Below are 21,925 nucleotides of genomic sequence, written 5' to 3'. Positions count from 1 at the left end.
TGACGTGACCCCCGTGTCACCCTGTGTCACCCTGTGTCACCCCCGTGTCACCCCCGGTGTCCCCGCAGGAGGTGGCCATGCCGGACGTGCTGTACGAGGAGGTGATCGAGGTGGACGAGCGGCTGATCCCGGAGCAGGAGGATTGTCACCTGCCCGGGAGTGACAGCTGGGACAGGGTACAAGGTGGGTGTCACCATTGTCACCATTGTCACCATTGTCACCTGCCCGGGAGTGACAGCTGGCCCCGGGTACAAGGTGGGTGTCACCATTGTCACCATTGTCACCATTGTCACCATTGTCACCTGCCCGGGAGTGACACCTGGCCCCGGGTACAAGGTGGGTGTCACCATTGTCACCATTGTCACCATTGTCACCTGCCCGGGAGTGACAGCTGGCCCCGGGTACAAGGTGGGTGTCACCATGGTCACCATTGTCACCATTGTCACCTGCGCGGGAGTGACAGCTGGCCCCGGGTACAAGGTGGGTGTCACCATTGTCACCATTGTCACCATGGTCACCATTGTCACCTGCCTGGGAGTGACAGCTGGCCCCGGGTACAAGGTGGGTGTCACCATTGTCACCATTGTCACCATTGTCACCATTGTCACCTGCCCGGGAGTGACAGCTGGCCCCGGGTACAAGGTGGGTGTCACCATTGTCACCATTGTCACCATTGTCACCATTGTCACCTGCCCGGGAGTGACAGCTGGCCCCGGGTACAAGGTGGGTGTCACCATTGTCACCATTGTCACCATTGTCACCATTGTCACCTGCCCGGGAGTGACACCTGGCCCCGGGTACAAGGTGGGTGTCACCATTGTCACCATTGTCACCATTGTCACCATTGTCACCTGCCTGGGAGTGACAGCTGGGCCCGGGTACAAGGTGGGTGTCACCATTGTCACCATTGTCACCATTGTCACCATTGTCACCTGCCCGGGAGTGACAGCTGGCCCCGGGTACAAGGTGGGTGTCACCATTGTCACCATTGTCACCATGGTCACCATTGTCACCTGCCCGGGAGTGACAGCTGGGACAGGGTACAAGGTGGGTGTCACCATTGTCACCATTGTCACCATTGTCACCTGCCCGGGAGTGACAGCTGGGACAGGGTACAAGGTGGGTGTCACCATTGTCACCATTGTCACCACTGTCACCTGCCCGGGAGTGACAGCTGGCCCCGAGTACAAGTTGGGTGTCACCATTGTCACCATTGTCACCATTGTCACCACTGTCACCTGTGGGGCAGTGACAGCTGGCCCCGGGTACAAGGTGGGTGTCACCATTGTCACCATTGTCACCATTGTCACCTGCCCGGGAGTGACAGCTGGCCCCGGGTACAAGGTGGGTGTCACCATTGTCACCATGGTCACCATGGTCACCATTGTCACCATGGTCACCATTGTCACCATTGTCACCGTTGTCACCTGCCCGGGAGTGACAGCTGGGACAGAGTACAAGGTGGGTGTCACCATTGGCACCATGGTCACCATGGTCACCATTGTCACCTGTGGGGCAGTGACAGCTGGGACAGGGTACAAGGTGGGTGTCACCATTGTCACCATTGTCACCTGCCCGGGAGTGACACCTGGGACAGGGTACAAGGTGGGTGTCACCATTGTCACCATTGTCACCATTGTCACCTGCCCGGGAGTGACAGCTGGGACCGGGTACAAGGTGGGTGTCACCATTGTCACCATTGTCACCATTGTCACCTGCCCGGGAGTGACAGCTGGCCCCGGGTACAAGGTGGGTGTCACCATTGTCACCATTGTCACCATTGTCACCTGTGGGGCAGTGACACCTGGGACAGGGTACAAGGTGGGTGTCACCATTGTCACCATTGTCACCATTGTCACCATTGTCACCATGGTCACCATTGTCACCATTGTCACCATGGTCACCATGGTCACCATTGTCACCTGTGGGGCAGTGACAGCTGGGACAGGGTACAAGGTGGGTGTCACCATGGTCACCATTGTCACCATTGTCACCATTGTCACCATGGTCACCATTGTCACCATTGTCACCATTGTCACCATTGTCACCTGTGGGGCAGTGACAGCTGGCCATGGGTACAAGGTGGGACACTGGGGTGGTGGCACTGGGGGTGGCACCTGGCAGGTGTCACCCCTGTCACTGTCCCCTGCTGCTCTGTGGGGTGGCACCGGGGGGTTTTGGGTGTCCCAGGGCTCTCGGTGACACTGTGACACTGTGACACTGTGACACTGTGACACTGTGACATTGTCCCTGTGTCCCCACAGCGGATTTGGGAACGAAAACTTTCCCAAGCTGTGGCGAATACGTGGGAAACAGAACAAAGCTGCACAGATCGGCCTTCTAACTTGCAACAAGTTTATTTAGTGTACATTTTAGAACATTAATTATTAATTAATTATGTGCTTTGTCTCTTACAAACGAGTTATTGTGTTAGAGAATAAGCCATTATTGTTTTAATCAGAATTTTGTGTGGTTCAGAGTATTGGGTAGAATTTTTGTCAGTGTGATTTTGCCCTGTGAGATTGGCTGAAATTGGACCGAGACTGATATAGACTGTTAGACAATAAGCCATTATTGTTTTAATCAGAATTAATACAATTAATAAGCCATTATTGTTTTAATCAGAATTAATACAATTAATAAGCCATTATTGTTTTAATCAGAATTTTGTGCGCTTCAGGTGATTGGGTAGAATTTCTGTCAGTGTGATTTTGCCCTGTGAGATTGGCTGAAACTGGACCGAGACTGGTGTATGGGGTGTTGTAAATTAAATTTAATTACATTTCTAAATTTAATTAAATTTCTTTGGCTTTCTGCCGGAGCAGCGAGCTGTGGCCTCTCCCCTGTGCATTGCCACAGCAATGGAATGGGACTGGTGTATGGGGTGTTGTAAATTAAATTTAATTACATTTCTAAATTTAATTAAATTGGCCTCTCCCCTGTGCATTGCCACAGCAATGGAATGGGACTGGTGTATGGGGTGTTGTAAATTAAATTTAATTACATTTCTAAATTTAGGGGGGTTTAGGGGCTGTCAGGGCTCTCGGTGACACTGCTGTCCCCTGTCCCTGTCCCCAGGTGTGTCCGGTGTCACTCTCCCCGTGCAGCAGGAGGGGTTTAAGGGCTGTAGGTGACACTGCTGTCCCCTGTCCCTGTCCCCAGGTGTGTCCGGTGTCACCCTGCTGGTGCAGCAGGAGGGGTTTAAGGGCTGTAGGTGACACTGTGACACTGTGGCTGTCCCTGTCCCCGTCCCCAGGTGTGTCCGGTGTCACCCTGCTGGTGCAGTGGGCAGGTTTAGGGGCTGTAGGTGACACTGTGACACTGTCCCCCGTGTCCCCAGGTGTGTCCGGTGTCACCCTGCTGGTGCAGCGGGCAGGTTTAGGGGCTGTAGGTGACACTGTGACACTGCTGTCCCCCCTGTCCCCAGGTGTCTCCGGTGTCACCCTGCTGGTGCAGCGGGGGGGTTTAGGGGCTGTCAGGGCTGTAGGTGACACTGTGACACTGCTGTCCCCTGTCCCCAGGTGTCTCCGGTGTCACCCTGCTGGTGCAGCGTTGCTGTCCCAGGGCTCTCAGGGCTGTAGGTGACACTGTGACACTGTCCCTGTCCCCAGGTGTGTCCGGTGTCACCCTGTCGGTGCAGTGTGGCTTTCCCAGGGCTCTCGGTGACACTGCTGTCCCCTGTCCCTGTCCCCAGGTGTCTCCGGTGTCACCCTGTTGGTGCAGCGTTGCTGTCCCAGGGCTCTCAGGGCTGTAGGTGACACTGTGACACTGCTGTCCCCTGTCCCTGTCCCCAGGTGTGTCCGGTGTCACCCTGCTGGTGCAGTGGGCAGGTTTAGGGGCTGTAGGTGACACTGTGACACTGCTGTCCCTGTCCCTGTCCCCAGGTGTGTCCGGTGTCACCCTGCTGGTGCAGTGGGAGGGTTTAGGAGCTGTAGGTGACACTGTGACACCATTGTCCCTGTCCCTGTCCCTGTCCCCAGGTGTGTCCGGTGTCACCCTGTCGTGCAGTGTGGTTTCAGGGCTCTCGTGACACTGTCCCTGTCCCCGTCCCAGTGTTCCGGTGTCACCCTGCTGTGAGGGCAGGTTTAGGGGCTGTAGGTGACACTGTGACACTGTCCCCTGTCCCCAGGTGTGTCCGGTGTCACCCTGCTGGTGTGACAGGGAGGTTTAGGGTGTCCCAGAGGTGAAGGTGACACTGTCCCCATGTCCCCAGGTGTGTCCAGTGTCACCCTGCTCGTGCAGTGGGCAGGTTTAAGGGCTGTAGGTGACACTGTGACACTGCTGTCCCCTGTCCCTGTCCCCAGGTGTCTGGTGTCACCCTGTCGTGCAGTGGGCAGTTTCAGGGCTGTAGGTGACACTGTGACCGCTGTCCCCTGTTGTCCCCAGGTGTCTCCAGTGTCACCCTGCTGGTGCAGCGGGGGTTGGTTCAGGGCTGTAGGTGACACTGTGACACTGTGGCTGTCCCCTGTCTCTGTCCCCAGGTGTGCCCAGTGTCACCCTGCAGGTGCAGTAAGGGGCGTTTGGAGGCTGTAGGTGACACTGTGACACCGTTGTCCCCTGTCCCCCGTGTCCCCAGGTGTGTCCGGTGTCACCCTGCTGGTGCAGCAGGGGGGTTTAGGGGCTCTCAGGGCTGTAGGTGACACTGTGACACTGTGGCTGTCCCCTGTCCCTGTCCCCAGGTGTGTCCGGTGTCACCCTGCTGGTGCAGCGCCCTCTGGACGTGTCGCGGCTCCGCACGGACCTGGAGCGGCTCCTGCCCCGATCCGAGCCTGGGTCGTGCTGCTGTGCACAGCTAGCTGAGTCTGGGGCTTGGGGGGATTTGGGGTCACTGGGGGTTTGGGGTGTCCCCAGCCCCTGGCGGTGCTGCTGCTGCACAGCTACGCGTGAGTCTGGGGGCTTGGGGGGGAATTGGGGGTCCTGAGTGTCCCTGAGTGTCCCCAAGCCTGGCGGTGCTGTGCTGCACAGCTACGGTGAGTCTGGGGGCTTGGAGGGATGTTGGGGTTCCCTGAGGGGCTCCGGGGGGTCCCTGAGGGGTTTGGGGTCCCTGAGGTCCCCAAAGCCTGGCAGTGCTGCTGCACAGCTACATGTGAAAAGGGGGAGGGGTTATTTTGGGGCTGAGGTGACACTGGCATGTGCTGCTCACACAGCGTGTGTCTGGGGCTTTGTGGGGGATTTGTGGGGTCCCTGAGGGGTTTGGTGGGGTCCCTGAGTGTCCCCAAAGCCTGGCAATGCTGCTGCTGCACAGCTGCATGCGAGTCTGGGGCTTGGGGGGTTTGGGGGGTCCTGGGGATTTGGGGGTACCTGAGTGTCCCTGAGTGTCCCCAGAGCCTGGCAGTGCCGCTGCTGCACAGCTACGCGTGAGTCTGGGGCTGGGGGATTTGGGGGTCACCAAAGCCTGGAGGTGCTGCTGCTACATAGCTATGTGTGTGAAATGGGGATTTGGGGGTCCTGGGGGGGATTTGGGGGGTCCTGGGGGGTCCCTGAGTGTCCCCGGAGCCTGGCGATGCTGCTGCACAGCTACACGTGAAAAATGGGGGGATTTTGGGGGTCCTGAGGGGGTTTGGGGGGGTCCCTGAGGGGTTTTGGGATCCTGGCGGTGCTGCTGCTGCACAGCTACGCGTGAGTCTGGGGGCTTGGGGGGGATTTGGGGGGTCCCTGAGTGTCCCCGGAGCCTGGTAGTGCCCCTGCTGCACAGCTACGAGTGAGTCTGGGGGCTTGGGGGGATTTGGGGGGTCCTGGGGTGTCCTGAGGGTCCCCAGAGCCTGGTGGTGCTGCTGCTGCACAGCTACGCGTGAGTCTGGGGGCGCTTGGGGGGATTTGGGGGGTCCTGAGTGTCCCCAAAGCCTGGCAGTGCTGCTACTGCACAGGTACGTGTGAGTCTGGGGGCTTGGGGGGGTTTGCAGGGTCCCTGAGGGGCTTGGGGGTCACCAAAGCCTGGCGGTGCTGCTACGCGTGAGTCTGGGGGCTTGGGGGGGTTTGGGGGGTCCTGAGTGTCCCCAGAGCCTGGCGGTGCTGCTGCTGCACAGCTACGCGTGAGTCTGGGGGCTTGGGGGGGATTTGGGGGGTCCCTGAGGGGTTTGGGGGTCCCTGAGGGGTTTGGGGTCCCTGAGTGTCCCCAGATCCTGGCGGTGCTGCTGCTGCACAGCTACGCGTGAGTCTGGGGGCTTGGGGGGTCCTGGGGGGTCCTGGGGGGTCCCTGAGTGTCCCCAAAGCCTGGCGGTGCTGCTGCTGCACAGCTACACATGAAAAATGGGGGGATTTTGGGGGTCCCTGAGGGGTTTGGGGGGTCCCTGAGGGGTTTTGGGATCCTGGCAATGCTGCTGCTGCACAGCTACGTGTGAGTCTGGGGGCTTGGGGGGATTTGGGGGGTCCTGGGGGGTCCCTGAGTGTCCCCAGAGCCTGGCGGTGCTGCTGCTGCACAGCTACGAGTGAGTCTGGGGGCTTGGGGGTCCTGGGGCATTTGGGGGTCCCTGAGTGTCCCCAGACCCTGGTGGTGCTGCTGCACAGCTACGCGTGAGTCTGGGGGCTTGGGGGGATTTGGGGGGTCCTGAGTGTCCCCAAAGCCTGGCAGTGCTGCTGCTGCACAGCTACGCGTGAGTCTGGGGGCTTGGGGGGGATTTGGGGGGTCCTGAGTGTCCCTGAGTGTCCCCAGACCCTGGCAGTGCTGCTGCTGCACAGCTACGCGTGAAAAACGGGGGGATTTTGGGGGTCCTGAGGGGGTTTTGGGGGGTCCCTGAGGGGTTTTGGGATCCTGGCAGTGCTGCTGCTGCACAGCTACGCGTGAGTCTGGGGGCTTGGGGGGTCCTGGGGGGTCCTGGGGGTCACCAAAGCCTGGAGGTGCTGCTGCTACATAGCTATGTGTGAAAATCGGGGGGATTTTGGGGGTCCTGAGGGTGTCCTGAGGGTCCCTGAGGGGTTTGGGGGGAAATTTGGGGGCTTCTGGGGCGGGTTTGGGGGGCTCTGGGGGGATTTGGGAGGATTTGAGGGGTCCTGGGGGGATTTGGGGGTCCCTGAAAGGTTTGGGGGTCCCCAGACCCTGGCGGTGCTGTTGCTGCACAGCTACACGTGAGTCTGGGGGCGCTTGGGGGGCTTTGGGGGGTCCTGGGGATTTGGGGGTCCTGGGGGCTTTGGGGGGGCTTTAGGGGGTGTCCCAGGTGACCCCCAGGTGTCTCAGGTGTGTCCCCCCCCCCAACCCAAAATTTCCAAAGATCCAAAAAACGCCCAAAACTCACCTGAAAAACATCGGAAATGGAGGAATTTGGGCAAAAGGGGAAATTCAACCCAAATTCAGGCCAAATTGACCCCAAATTCAGCCCCAATTCGACCCCAAACTCAGCCCCAAATTTACCCCAAATTCACCGAAAATTCACCCCAAAATTCAGCCCAAATTCAGTCCCAATTCACCCCAAATTCACCTCAAATTCAGCCCCAAACTCACCCCAAAAGCAATCCAAACTCAGCCCCAAATTCTGCCCAAATTCACCCCAAATTCTGCCCAAATTCAGCCCCACCCTCCCCAGGGCATTAATTAGCACTCATTTGGCGTTAATTAAACTCATTAATTGCACCTGGGAAGCCTGGGGTGGGAGGAGCCCAGAAAATTCCGGAGAAAGGGGAAAGGAAAGGGCTCAAAAATGAGGAGAAAAGGGAGGAAAATGCCCAGATTTGGGTTCTGGAGATTGAAAAAAGAGAAAAATCCGCAGATTTTGGTTCAGGAGGTCAAAAAAAAAAGTTTAAAAAGAGAGAAAAAACAGCCCAAATTTGGGTTCTGGGGGTCAAAAATGAGGAAAAAAAGAAGAGGAAAATTCCCAGGTTTGGGTTCAGGAGGTCAAAAAAAGATAAAAATAAAAGAGGAAAAAAGCTCAGATTTGGATTCAGGAGGTCAAAAATAAAGGAGATAAAAAGAGAAAAGAGAGAAATGCCCAGATTTGGGTTCAGGAGGTCAAAAAATGAAGAAAAAAAGGGGAAAATCCCCAGATTGGTTGATTGATCGATTGGCTGATTGATCAATTGGCTGATTGATTGATTGGCTGATCGATTGATTGCCTGAATGATTGATTCAGAGATTGATTGGCTGATTGATTGGATGATCAATTGGCTGATTGATTGACAGCTCTGCAGGTGTGATGGGGGGCTCCAGGTGACACAGGTGTGACACAGGTGTGACACAGGTGTCCCCTCACAGGTGGCCGGGTCACAAGGAGCAGGTGAGGCCCTGGGTTTCACTCAGGTGTGGTTGGGGTGCAGGTGTGACTCGGGTGTGGCTCAGGTGACACACAGGTGTTCCCCAGGTGACACACAGGTGTGACTCAGGTGTGGCTCAGGTGTGACTCAGGTGTGGCTCAGGTGACACACAGGTGACACACAGGTGTGACTCAGGTGTGACACAGGTGACACACAGGTGTTCCCCAGGTGACACTCACCTGTCCCCACAGGTGGCCGGGTCACGAGCAGCAGCTGGGGGTTCTCCCAGGTGTCTCTGTCCTCGGCCGTGGTGTAACTCAGGTGTAACTCAGGTGTATCCTCACACAGGTGGCTGGGTCATGAAGAACAGGTGGGCTCCCTGACGCTCTCCATGGGTTTCACTCAGGTGTCGCTGTCCTCGGCCGTGGTGTAACTCAGGTGTAACTCAGGTGTTTGCTGTAACTCAGGTGTAACTCAGGTGTGACACTCACCTGTCCCTCACACAGGTGGCCAGGTCATGAGCAGCAGGTGGGATCCCTGTCCCTGTCCCTGGGTTTCTCCCAGGTGTCTCTGTCCTCGGCTGTGGTGTAACTCAGGTGTGACACAGGTGTGACACAGGTGTATCCTCACACAGGTGGCCGGGTCACGAGCAGCAGGTGGGGGCCCTGGCGCTGTCCCTGGGGTTCTCCCAGGTGTCTCTGTCCCTGGCCGTGGTGTAACTCAGGTGTAACTCAGGTGTAACTCAGGTGACACTCAGGTGTAACTCAGGTGACACTCAGGTGTAGCTTGGGTGTTCCCCAGCTGTAACTCAGGTGTGTCCCCCCACAGGTGGCCGGGTCATGAAGAACAGGTGGGCTCCCTGGCCCTGTCCATGGGTTTCACTCAGGTGTCTCTGTCCCTGGCCGTGGTGTAACTCAGGTGTTTGGTGTAACTCAGGTGTGACACAGGTGTAACTCAGGTGTTCCCCAGGTGTGATACAGGTGTTTGGTGTGACACAGGTGACACGCTCAGGTGTTCCCCAGGTGTAACTCAGATTACACTCAGGTGTAACTCAGGTGTTCCCCAGGTGTAACTCAGGTGTGACACAGGTGTGACACAGGTGTTCCCCTGGTGTTCCCCACGTGTGACACAGGTGTTTGGTGTAACTCAGGTGTGACACAGGTGTAACTCAGGTGTTCCCCAGGTGTAACTCAGGTGTATCCTCACACAGGTGGCCAGGTCACGAAGAATAGGTGGGCTCTCTGGCCCTGTCCCTGGGTTTCTCCCAGGTGTCGCTCTCCTCGGCCATGGTGTAACTCAGGTGTAACTCAGGTGACACAGGTGACACGCTCAGGTGTTCCCCAGGTGTAACTCAGGTGTATCCTCACACAGGTGGCCGGGTCACGAGGAGCAGGTGGGCTCCCTGGCGCTCTCCATGGGTTTCTCCCAGGTGTCGCTCTCCTCGGCCGTGGTGTAACTCAGGTGTAACTCAGGTGTTTGGTGTAACTCAGGTGTTCCCCAGGTGTGACACAGGTGTCCCCCCACAGGTGGCCGGGTCACGAGGAGCAGGTGGGCTCCCTGGCGCTCTCCATGGGTTTCTCTCAGGTGTCGCTCTCCTCGGCCATGGTGTAACTCAGGTGTAACTCAGGTGTAACTCAGGTGTGACACAGGTGTAACTCAGGTGTTCCCCAGGTGTGACACAGGTGTTTGGTGTAACTCAGGTGTTCCCCAGGTGTAACTCAGGTGTTTGGTGTAACTCAGGTGTTTGGTGTAACTCAGGTGTTCCCCAGGTGTAACTCAGGTGTATCCTCACACAGGTGGCCAGGACACGAGGAGCAGGTGGGCTCCCTGGCGCTCTCCATGGGTTTCTCCCAGGTGTCGCTCTCCTCGGCCGTGGTGTAACTCAGGTGTTTGGTGTAACTCAGGTGTACCTCAGGTGTAACCCAGGTGTGACACAGGTGTTCCCCAGGTGTAACTCAGGTGTATCCTCACACAGGTGGCCGGGTCACGAGGAGCAGGTGGGCTCCCTCGCCCTCTCCATGGGTTTCACTCAGGCGTCGCTCTCCTCGGCCGTGGTGTAACTCAGGTGTTTGGTGTAACTCAGGTGTAACTCAGGTGTTCCCCAGGTGTGACACAGGTGTGACACAGGTGTTTGGTGTAACTCAGGTGTTCCCCAGGTGTAACTCAGGTGTAACTCAGGTGTATCCCCCCACAGGTGGCCGGGTCATGAGGAGCAGGTGGGCTCCCTGGCGCTCTCCATGGGTTTCTCCCAGGTGTCGCTCTCCTCGGCCGTGGCCGGCATGGCACGGGCGGTGCCGCGGGGGCTCACGGCCTGCGCCGACGCCTACCTGAGCCCAGGTGTGCGCAGGTACCTGCACGGCTTCTGCCAGGGCTTCCGCGATGGGCTCAAGGTGAGCTGGGCTGGAACGGGACAGACTGACACGGGACAGACCTGGGATAGACCTGGGATAGGGTGGGACACGGCTGGGACTGACCTGGGACTGACCCGGGCCTACCTGAGCCCAGGTGTGCGCAGATACCTGCACGGCTTCTGCCAGGGATTCCACGATGGGCTCAAGGTGAGTGAGACTGAAATGGGATAAACTGACACACAGGACTGACCCAGGACAGACCTGGGATAGAGCAGGGACTGACCTGGGACTGACCCGGGCCCACCTGAGCCCAGGTGTGCGCAGATACCTGCAAGGCTCCTGCCAGGGATTCCGTGATTGGCTCAAGGTGAGCTGGGCTGGAACGGGACAGACTGACACGGGACAGACCTGGGATAGGGTGGGACATGGCTGGGACTGAGCCAGGCCTACCTGAGCCCAGGTGTGCGGCGGTACCTGCACGGCTTCTGCCAGGGCTTCCGCGATGGGCTCAAGGTGAGTGAGACTGACTGACCCAGGATAGACCTGGGATAGGGCAGGGACTGACCCCAGACTGACCCGGGACTGACCCGGGCCTACCTGAGCCCAGGTGTGCGCAGATACCTGCACGGCTCCTGCCAGGGCTTCCGCGATGGGCTCAAGGTGAGCTGGGCTGAAATGGGACAGATTGACCCGGGATTGACATGGGATAGGCCTGGGATAGACCTGGGATAGGGCAGGGACTGACCCCAGACTGACCCGGGACTGACCCGGGCCTACCTGAGCCCAGGTGTGCGCAGATACCTGCACAGCTTCTGCCAGGTTTTTGAGGTGGGCTCAAGGTGAGCTGGGCTGGAACGGGACAGACTGACACGGGACAGACCTGGGATAGGGTGGGACACGGCTGGGACTGACCCGGGCCTACCTGAGCCCAGGTGTGCGCAGATACCTGCACGGCTTCTGCCAGGGCTTCCGCGATGGGCTCAAGGTGAGCTGGGCCACACCTGTGACTGACTGTGACTGACTGACACGGGATAGGCCTGGGATAGACCTGGGATAGAGCAGGGACTGACCTGGGACTGACCTGGGCCTACCTGAGCCCAGGTGTGCGCCGGTACCTGCACGGCTCCTGCCAGGGATTCCAGGATGGGTTAAAGGTGAGCTGGGCCACACCTGTGACTGACTGACCCAGGATAGACCCGGGATAGGGTGGGGACTGACCCCAGACTCACCTGGGACTGACCCAGGCCTACCTGAGCCCAGGTGTGAGGAGATACCTGCACGGCTCCTGCCAGGGGTTCCGCGATGGGCTCAAGGTGAGTGAGACTGAAATGGGACAGATTGACCCGGGATTGACATGGGATAGGCCTGGGATAGACCTGGGATAAAGCAGGGACTGACCTGGGACTGACCTGGGCCTACCTGAGCCCAGGTGTGCGCAGATACCTGCACAGCTTCTGCCAGGGGTTTTGGGACGGGCTCAAGGTGAGCTGGGCTGAAACGGGACAGACTGACCCGGGACAGACCCGAGATAGAGCAGGGACAGACCCGGGACTGACCCGGGCCTACCTGAGCCCAGGTGTGAGGAGATACCTGCACGGCTCCTGCCAGGGGTTCCGCGATGGGCTCAAGGTGAGTGAGACTGACTGACCTGGGACAGACCCGGGATAGAGCAGGGACTGACCTGGGTTACAGCAGGATTGACCCAGGACAGACCTGGGACTGACTCGGGACACACAAGGACACCCTGTGACACCGTGTGACCCACTGGGACACGTCGGGACAAGGGGGGGGACACAGCTGGGACATCCCCGGGACACCCCCAGACCCACAGGGACACCCCCGGGCCCCCCATCCCACCGGGACCCCCCTGTGGGCGTTGGCGCTTCTGGGGCTCCCCATCTCCCCATTGGCTCCCACCCCACTGGGACACCCCCATTTCCCACCGGGACCCCCCCCCTCATTTACTACTGGGACCCCCCCCAATTTCCTGCTTGGACCGCCCCCATTTCCCACTGTGGCCCCCCATTTCCAGCTGGGACCCCCCCATTTCCCACTGGGACCCCTCCCCTCATTTCCCACTGTCCCCCTCCTACAGGGACCCTTCCCCCCATTTCCCACCAGAACCCCCCCTCTCATTTCCTACCATAACCCCCCCCAATTTCCCACTGAGACCCCCCCCATTTCCCACCAGAACCCCCATTTCTCACTGTGCCCCCCCCATTGGCTCCCACCCAACCGGACCCCCTCCCACCCCATGGGCCTCTCTGAAACCCCTCCAATGTCCCCCCAATTCTGCTGAGCCCCCAAGGACCCCCTGGGACCCCCTGACCCCCCTGTATCCCCAATTTAGGGGGTCCCGGCGCAGTTCATGCGCTCGGACGGGGGGCTCACCCCCATGGCCAGTTTTGGGGGGCTCTGACCCCCCTGTATCCCCAATTTAGGGGGTCCCGGTGCAGTTCATGCGCTCGGACGGGGGGCTCACCCCATGGCCAGCTTTGGGGGGGCTCTGACCCCTTTGCCCCCCAATTTAGGGGGTCCCGGTGCAGTTCATGCGCTCGGACGGGGGGCTCACCCCCATGGCCAGCTTTGGGGGGGCTCTGACCCCCCTGTATCCCCAATTTAGGGGGTCCCGGTGCAGTTCATGCGCTCGGACGGGGGGCTCATCCCCATGGCCAGTTTCGGGGGGCTCTGACCCTTTTGCCCCCCATTTCAGGGGGTCCCGGTGCAGTTCATGCGCTCGGACGGGGGGCTCACCCCCATGGCCAGCTTTGGGGGGGCTCTGACACCCCCTGACCCCCCTGTATCCCCAATTTAGGGGGTCCCGGCGCAGTTCATGCGCTCAGACGGGGGGCTCACCCCCATGGCCAGTTTTGGGGGGCTCTGACCCCCCTGTATCCCCAATTTAGGGGGTCCCGGTGCAGTTCATGCGCTCGGACGGGGGGCTCACCCCCATGGCCAGCTTTGGGGGGGCCCGGGCCATCCTGTCGGGCCCGGCCGCGGGGGTCGTGGGCTACGCCCGGACCACCTTCGACCCCCGGGACGGGACCCCCGTGATCGGCTTCGACATGGGAGGTGAGACCGGGAAACAGGGGGTCGGGGGGATTTGGGGGGGTCCGGGGGGAATCGGGGTTGTGGGGGCGTCATGGGGGGCTGGGGGTCCTGTTGAGGGTAGGGGTCCCACTGGGGACTGGGGGGATTGGGGGTCACAGTGGGGATTGGGGTCCCATTGAGGGTGGGGGTCCCGCTGGGAGTGGGGGTCACAGGGGGATTGGGGGTCCTGGAGGGGTCCTGCTGGATTTGGGGTCCCATTGGGATTTGGGGTCATGTGGGGGATTGGGGGTCCCATTAAGAGTGGGGGTCTTGTTGGGATTGGGGTCACAAGGGGGTCGGGGTCCCACCGGGCCTGGGGTCTGTCTGGGGTTGGGACGGGGTGCTTTTGGGGTCCCTCAGTTTTGGGGTGCGGCAGTTTTGGGGTCTCCCTGGGTTTGGGATGGGGTGTTTTTGGGGTCCCTCAGTTTTGGGGTCCCTCAGTTTTGGGGTCCAGCAGTTTTGGGGTCTGTCTGGGTTTGGCATGGGGTGTTTTTGTGGTCCCTCAGTTTTGGGGTCCCTCAATTTTGGGGTCTGTCTGGGGTTGGGGATCCCGCTGGGTTTGGGATAGGGCAGTTTTGGGGTCTCTCAGTTTTGGGGTCCCTCAGTTTTGGGGTGCGGCAGTTTTGGGGTCTCCCTGGGTTTGGGATGGGGTGGTTTTTGTGGTCCCTCAGTTTTGGGGTCCCTCAGTTTTGGGGTGCGGCAGTTTTGGGGTCTGTCTGGGGTTGGGGGTCCCGCTGGGTTTGGGATGGGGCAGTTTTGGGGTCTCTCAGTTTTGGGGTCCCTCAGTTTTGGGGTCCCTCAGTTTTGGGGTCCCTCAATTTTGGGGTCTGTCTGGGGTTGGGGGTCCCGCTGGGTTTGGGGTCTCTCAGTTTCGGGGTCCCCCCCAGGCACCTCTATGGACGTGAGACGCTTCACGGGGCAGTTGGAATGGGATGATTTTAGGATCAGTTTTGGGGTGTCTCTGGTCAGTTTTGGGGTCAGTTTTGGGGTATTTTGGGGTCCCCAGGCACCTCTATGGACGTGAGCCGTTTCGCGGGGCAGTTGCAATGGGATGGTTTTAGGATCAGTTTTGGGGTGTCTCTGGTCAGTTTTGGGGTCAGTTTTGGGGTATTTTGGGTCAGTTTTGGGGTGTTTGGGTGTCTCTGGTCAGTTTTGGGGTCAGTTTTGGGGTATTTTTGGGGTCAGTTTTGGGGTGTTTTGGGTCAGTTTTGGGGTGTTTTGGGGTCCCCAGGCACATCCACGGACGTGAGCCGTTTCATGGGGCAGTGGGAATGGGATGTGTTTGGGGTGTCTCTGGTCAGTTTTGGGGTATTTTGGGTCAGTATTTTTTGGGGCATTTTGGGTCAGTTTTGGGGTATTTTTGGGGTCAGTTTTGGGGTCCCCAGGTACATCCACGGACGTGAGCCGTTTCACGGGGCAGTTGGAATGGGATGGTTTTAGGATCAGTTTTGGGGTGTCTCTGGTCAGTTTTGGGGTCAGTTTTGGGGTGTTTTGGGGTCAGTTTTGGGGTATTTTGGTGTCCCCAGGCACCTCCACGGACGTGAGCCGTTTCGCGGGGCAGTGGGAATGGCATGGGTTTGGGGTGTCTCTGTTCAGTTTTGGGGTGTCTCTGTTCAGTTTTGGGGTCAGTTTTGGGGTCAGTTTTGGGGTCCCCCTGCAGGCACCTCCACGGACGTGAGCCGTTTCGCGGGGCAGTGGGAATGGCATGGGTTTGGGGTGTCTCTGTTCAGTTTTTGGGGTATTTTGGGTCAGTATTTTTTGGGGTATTTTGGGTCAGTTTTGGGGTATTTTGGGTCAGTTTTGGGGTGTTTTGGGGTCCCCAGGCACCTCCACGGACGTGAGCCGTTTCGCGGGGCATTTTGAGCACGTGTTCAATGGGGTGTTTTTGGGGTCTCTCAGGTTGGGATGGGATGGTTTTGTTTGGGGTGTCTCTGGTCAGTTTTGGGGTCAGTTTTGGGGTATTTTGGGGTCAGTTTTGGGGTCCCCCTGCAGGCACCTCCACGGACGTGAGCCGTTTCATGGGGCAGTTGGGATGGGATGTGTTTGGGGTGTCTCTGGTCAGTTTTGGGGTATTTTGGGTCAGTATTTTTTGGGGCATTTTGGGTCAGTTTTGGGGTATTTTTGGGGTATTTTGGGGTCCCCAGGCACCTCCACGGACGTGAGCCGTTTCGCGGGGCACTTCGAGCACGTGTTCGAGGCCAGCACGGCCGGGGTCTCCATCCAGGCCCCGCAGCTCGACATCAACACCGTGGCGGCCGGGGGGGGCTCCCGCCTCTTCTTCAGGTGGGGAGGGGGCTCCGGGTGTGGGGAGGGGGCTCCGGGGATGGGAAGGGGCTGGGGAGGGGGCTCCAGGGACAGGGGGCCTGGGGAGGGGGCTCCAGGGATGGAGGGGGATGTGGGGAGGGGGCTCCAGGGGAGTGAGGGGCACCCGTGGGTGTCACTGCCCCTTCCGTGTCCCCGAGGGTGTCCCCCTGTCTGTCCCCATGTCCCCGTGTCTGTCCCCACGTCTGTCCCCCTGTCTGTCCCCATGTCCCCCTGTCTGTCCCCATGTCCCTGTGTCTGTCCCCGTGTCCCCATATCCCCATGTCTGTCCCCATATCTGTCCCCATGTCCCCATGTCTGTCCCATGTCCCCATATCTGTCCCCATGTCCCCCTGTCTGTCCCTCTGTCCCCCTGTCTGTCCCCATGTCCCCATGTCTGTCCCCATGTCCCTGTGTCTGTCCCCATGTCCCCCAGCTGTCCCCATGTCCCCATATCCCCATGGCTGTCCCCATATCTGTCCCCATGTCCCCCTGTCTGTCCCTCTGTCCCCATGGCTGTCCCCATATCTCCGTGTGTGTCCCCGTGTCCCTGTGTCTGTCCTCATGTCCCCACTGTCCCCATATCTGTCCCCATGTCCCCATATCCCCATATCTGTCCCCATGTCTCCATGTCCCCGTGACTGTCCCCGTGTCTCTCCCTGTGTCCCCATGTCTGTCCCCGTGTCCCTGTGTCTGTCCCCATGTCCCCACTGTCCCCATATCTGTCCCCATGTCCCCATATCTGTCCCCATGTCCCCATATCCCCATGGCTGTCCCCATATCTGTCCCCCTGTCCCCCTGTCTGTCCCCCTGTCCCCATGGCTGTCCCCATGTCCCCATGTCTGTCCCCATGTCCCTGTGTCTGTCCCCGTGTCTCTCCCTGTGTCCCTGTGTCTGTCCTCGTGTCCCCCTGTCTGTCCCTCTGTCCCCATGGCTGTCCCCATATCTCTGTGTCTGTCCCCATGTCTCTGTGTCTGTCCCCATGTCTCTCCCTGTGTCCCCATGTCTGTCCCCGTGTCCCCGTGGCTGTCCCCATATCTGTCCCCATGTCCCCTGTCTGTCCCTCTGTCCCCCTGTCTGTCCCCATGTCCCCCTGTCTGTCCCTCTGTCCCCATATCCCCGTGTCTGTCCCCATGTCCCCATGTCCCCCTGTCTGTCCCCGTGTCCCCATGTCTGTCCCGCAGGTCCGGGCTCTACGTGGTCGGTCCCGAGTCCGCGGGCGCCCACCCGGGCCCCGCCTGTTACCGCAAGGGTGAGTCAGGGACAGCGCTGTCCCCGTGTCCCCGTGTCCCCGTGTCCCTGTGTCCCCGTGTCCCCGTGTCCCTGTGTCCCCGTGTCCCCATGTCCCCATGTCCCCGTGTCCCCGTGTCCCCCTGTCCCCCTGTCCCCCTGTCCCCCTGTCCCTGTGTCCCCCTGTCCCCGTGTCCCTGTGTCCCTGTGTCCCTGTGTCCCCCTGTCCCCGTGTCCCCGTGTCCCCTGTCCCCATGTCCCCGTGTCCCCGTGTCCCCGTGTCCCCGTGTCCCTGTGTCCCCGTGTCCCCGTGTCCCCGTGTCCCCTGTCCCCCTGTCCCCGTGTCCCCGTGTCCCCGTGTCCCCTGTCCCCGTGTCCCTGTGTCCCTGTGTCCCTGTGTCCCTGTGTCCCCGTGTCCCTGTGTCCCCTGTCCCCTGTCCCCCTGTCCCTGTGTCCCCGTGTCCCTGTGTCCCCGTGTCCCCGTGTCCCCGTGTCCCCTCAGGACACTGTCCCCGTGTCCCTGTGTCCCTGTGTCCCCGTGTCCCCGTGTCCCCGTGTCCCTGTGTCCCCGTGTCCCTGTGTCCCCGTGTCCCCGTGTCCCCGTGTCCCCTCAGGACACTGTCCCCGTGTCCCTGTGTCCCCGTGTCCCCGTGTCCCCGTGTCCCCGTGTCCCCGTGTCCCCGTGTCCCCCTGTCCCTGTGTCCCCTGTCCCCGTGTCCCCGTGTCCCCGTGTCCCTGTGTCCCCGTGTCCCCGTGTCCCTGTGTCCCCTGTCCCCGTGTCCCCGTGTCCCCCTGTCCCCGTGTCCCCGTGTCCCCGTGTCCCCTGACCCCTGGTGTCCCCATGTCCCCGTTGTTCCTGGGTCCCCACGTTGTCCCCTGTCTCCTGACACTCCGTGTCCCCATGTCCCCAGACCATCCCCTGACCTCCATGTCCCCATTGTCCCCAGGCTGTCCCCGGACTGCCCTGACCCCAATGTCCCCAATATCTCCAATGTCCCCAATGTCCCCAGGCAGTCCCCTGACCCCCATGTCCCCAGTGTCCCCAGTGTCCCCATTGTCCCCATGTCCCCAGGCGGTCCCCTGACCCCCTCGCATGTCCCCCTGACCCCCCTGTTGTCCCCACTGTCCCCAGGCAGTCCCCTGACGGTCACGGATGCCCCTGACCCCAATGTCCCCAATGTCCCCAATGTCCCCAGGCTGTCCCCTGACCCTGTCATTGTCCCCAATGTCCCCATGTCCCCAGGCTGTCCCCTGACCCCAATGTCCCCATTGTCCCCAATGTCCCCATGTCCCCAGGTGGTCCCCTGACGGTCACGGATGCCCCTGACCCCAATGTCCCCATTGTCCCCAGTGTCCCCGTGTCCCCAGGCTGTCCCCTGACCCCTCATTGTCCCCAATGTCCCCGTGTCCCCAGGCTGTCCCCTGACCCCTCATTGTCCCCAATGTCCCCGTGTCCCCAGGCGGTCCCCTGACGGTCACGGACGCCCCTGACCCCAATGTCCCCATTGTCCCCAATGTCCCCATTGTCTCCAATGTCCCCAATGTCCCAGTGTCCCCAGGCTGTCCCCTGACCCCCATGTCCCAAATGTCCCCATTGTCCCCAATGTCCCAAATGTCCCCATTGTCCCCAGGCTGTCCCCTGACCCCCTCATTGTCCCCAATGTCCCGTGTCCCCAGGCTGTCCCCTGTCCCCAATGTCCCCATTGTCCCCATGTCCCCAGGCTGCCCCCTGACACTCATGGACACCCCTGACCCCCATGTCCCCAATGTCCCCATTGTCCCCAATGTCCCCAATGTCCCCATTGTCCCCAGGCTGTCCCCTGACCCCTCATTGTCCCCAATGTCCCCATGTCCCCAGGCGGTCCCCTGACGGTCACGGACGCCCCTGACCCCCATGTTCCAAATGTCCCCATTGTCCCCAATGTCCCCAATGTCCCCAATGTCCCCGTGTCCCCAGGCTGTCCCCTGACCCCTCATTGTCCCCAATGTCCCCAGGCTGTCCCCTGACCCCCTCATTGTCCCCAATGTCCCGTGTCCCCAGGTGGTCCCCTGACGGTCATGGACGCCCCTGACCCCAATGTCCCCAATGTCCCCAATGTCCCCGTGTCCCCAGGTTGTCCCCTGACCCCCTCATTGTCCCCACTGTCCCCGTGTCCCCAGGCTGTCCCCTGTCCCCCATGTCCCCATTGTCCCCATTGTCCCCAGGCTGACCCCTGACCCCCTCATTGTCCCCAATGTCCCCGTGTCCCCAGGCTGTCCCCTGACAGTCACGGACGCCCCTGACCCCAATGTCCCCATTGTCCCCATTGTCCCCAATGTCCCCAATGTCCCCAGGCTGTCCCCTGACCCCTCATTGTCCCCAATGTCCCCAGGCTGTCCCCTGACCCCCTCATTGTCCCCAATGTCCCCGTGTCCCCAGGTGGTCCCCTGACGGTCATGGACGCCCCTGACCCCAATGTCCCCATTGTCCCCAATGTCCCCAATGTCCCCATTGTCCCCAGGCTGTCCCCTGACCCTGTCCTTGTCCCCATTGTCCCCGTGTCCCCAGGCTGTCCCCTGACCCCTCATTGTCCCCAGTGTCCCCGTGTCCCCAGGCTGTCCCCTGACCCCTCATTGTCCCCAATGTCCCCGTGTCCCCAGGTGGTCCCCTGACAGTCATGGACGCCCCTGACCCCAATATCCCCATTGTCCCCAATGTCCCCAATGTCCCCAGGCTGTCCCCTGACCCCCTCATTGTCCCCATTGTCCCCGTGTCCCCAGGCGGTCCCCTGACGGTCACGGACACCCCTGACCCCAATGTCCCAAATGTCCCCATGTCCCCAATGTCCCCAATGTCCCCAATGTCCCTGTGTCCCCAGGCTGTCCCCTGACCCCCCCATTGTCCCCAATGTCCCCGTGTCCCCAGGCGGTCCCCTGACCCCTCACTGTCCCCAATGTCCCCAATGTCCCCAATGTCCCCATGTCCCCAGGCTGTCCCCTGATCCCCTCATTGTCCCCAATGTCCCCATTGTCCCCAGGCGGTCCCCTGACCCCTCATTGTCCCCAATGTCCCCGTGTCCCCAGGCGGTCCCCTGACGGTCACGGACACCCCTGACCCCAATGTCCCCAATGTCCCCAATGTCCCCATAGTGTCTCCAATGTCCCCAATGTCCCCAGTGTCCCCAGGCTGTCCCCTGACCCCCATGTCCCAAATGTCCCCATTGTCCCCAATGTCCCCAATGTCCCCATTGTCCCCAGGCTGTCCCCTGACCCCCTCATTGTCCCCAATGTCCCCGTGTCCCCAGGCTGTCCCCTGACGGTCATGGACGCCCCTGACCCCCATGTCCCAAATGTCCCCATTGTCCCCAATGTCCCCAATGTCCCCATTGTCCCCAGGCAGTCCCCTGACCCCTCATTGTCCCCATTGTCCCCAATGTCCCCATTGTCCCCAGGCTGTCCCCTGACCCCTCATTGTCCCCAATGTCCCCGTGTCCCCAGGCGGTCCCCTGACGGTCACGGACGCCAACCTGGTTCTGGGCCGGCTGCTGCCCGAGTTCTTCCCGCGCATCTTCGGGCCCAACGAGGACCAGCCCCTCTGTCGCGACACGGCCGCCGCGGCTTTCCGGGAGCTGGCCGCCACCATCCGCGCCTTCCGGGGACACAGCGGCGACAGCGCCGGTGACACCGAGCTGTCGGTGGAGGAGGTGGCGCTGGGCTTCATCCGCGTGGCCAACGAGGCCATGTGCCGGCCCATCCGCGCCCTGACGCAGGTGCGGGACCCCCGGCATGGGCGTGGGGATGGGGAGGGGGCTGCGCGGGTGGCAGCGGCGTCACCCGCGTGTCCCCCCGGTGGTGGCGGCAGGCGCGGGGACACGACGCGGCGCGACACGTGCTGGCGTGCTTCGGGGGCGCCGGGGGACAGCACGCGTGTGCCATCGCCCGCACGCTGGGCATGGCCCGCGTCTTCATCCACAAGTACGGGCGGGCAGGGGGCGTGGGGAGACCCCCAGGGTGGGCACAGGGACCCCCAGGGTGGGCAGGGGGCACCGGAATGGGCAGGGGGCACAGGGACCGCCGGGATGGGCATTGGGACCCTGAGGGTGGGCAGGGGGCACCGGAATGGGCAGGGGGCACAGGGACCCCCGGGATGGGCAGGGGGCACCGGGATGGGCAGGAGGCACCGGGATGGGCAGTGCCATCGCCCGCACGCTGGGCATGGCCCGCGTCTTCATCCACAAGTACGGGCTGGGCAGGGGGCTTGGGGAGACCCCCGGGATGGGCAGGGGGCACAGGGAGCCCCGGGATGGGCATGGGGCACCGGGATGGGCAGGGGGCACCGGAATGGGCAGGGGGCACAGGGACCCCCGGGATGGGCAGGGGCACAGGGACCCCCGGAATGGGCAGGGGGCACAGGGACCCCCGGAATGGGCAGGGGGCACAGGGAGCCCCGGGGTGGGCAGGGGGCACCGGGATGGGCAGGGGGCACCGGGATGGGCAGTGCCATCGTCTGCACGCTGGGCATGGCCCGCGTCTTCATCCACAAGTACGGGCGGGCAGGGGGCAGGGGGCGTGGGGAGACCCCCAAGGTGGGCACAGGGACCCCCAGGGTGGGCAGGGGGCACCGGGGTGGGCAGGGGGCACAGGGACCCCCGGGATGGGCAGTGCCATTGCCCGCACGCTGGGCATGGCCCGCACCTTCATACACAAGTACGGGCGGGCAGGGGGCGTGGGGAGACCCCCGGGGTGGGCACAGGGACCCCCGGGGTGGGCACGGGGCACCGGGGTGGGCA

At 61.2% G+C, this 21,925-nt stretch overlaps 1 protein-coding gene across 1 annotated transcript in view; it reads left to right on the top strand.

Annotated features, from left to right (window-relative positions):
- The window catches only part of OPLAH (5-oxoprolinase, ATP-hydrolysing), a gene marked incomplete at its 3' end in the record, with an annotated part of 66,718 nt that overhangs the window by 6,452 nt on the left and 38,341 nt on the right, over positions 1–21,925 (top strand). Inside the window, 9 exon segments of the mRNA XM_064738053.1 lie at positions 69–183; positions 4,680–4,755; positions 7,018–7,065; positions 10,379–10,574; positions 13,442–13,607; positions 15,770–15,908; positions 17,111–17,178; positions 20,634–20,905; positions 20,998–21,110. Coding sequence (XP_064594123.1) covers positions 69–183; positions 4,680–4,755; positions 7,018–7,065; positions 10,379–10,574; positions 13,442–13,607; positions 15,770–15,908; positions 17,111–17,178; positions 20,634–20,905; positions 20,998–21,110 — 1,193 coding nt within the window.

The sequence above is a fragment of the Zonotrichia leucophrys genome, unplaced genomic scaffold (genome assembly GCF_028769735.1).
Source record: "Zonotrichia leucophrys gambelii isolate GWCS_2022_RI unplaced genomic scaffold, RI_Zleu_2.0 Scaffold_161_106799, whole genome shotgun sequence".
NCBI lineage: Eukaryota > Metazoa > Chordata > Aves > Passeriformes > Passerellidae > Zonotrichia > Zonotrichia leucophrys.
The sequence above is the reverse complement of the archived record's forward strand: the minus strand, read 5'-3'. Positions and strand labels throughout refer to the sequence as shown.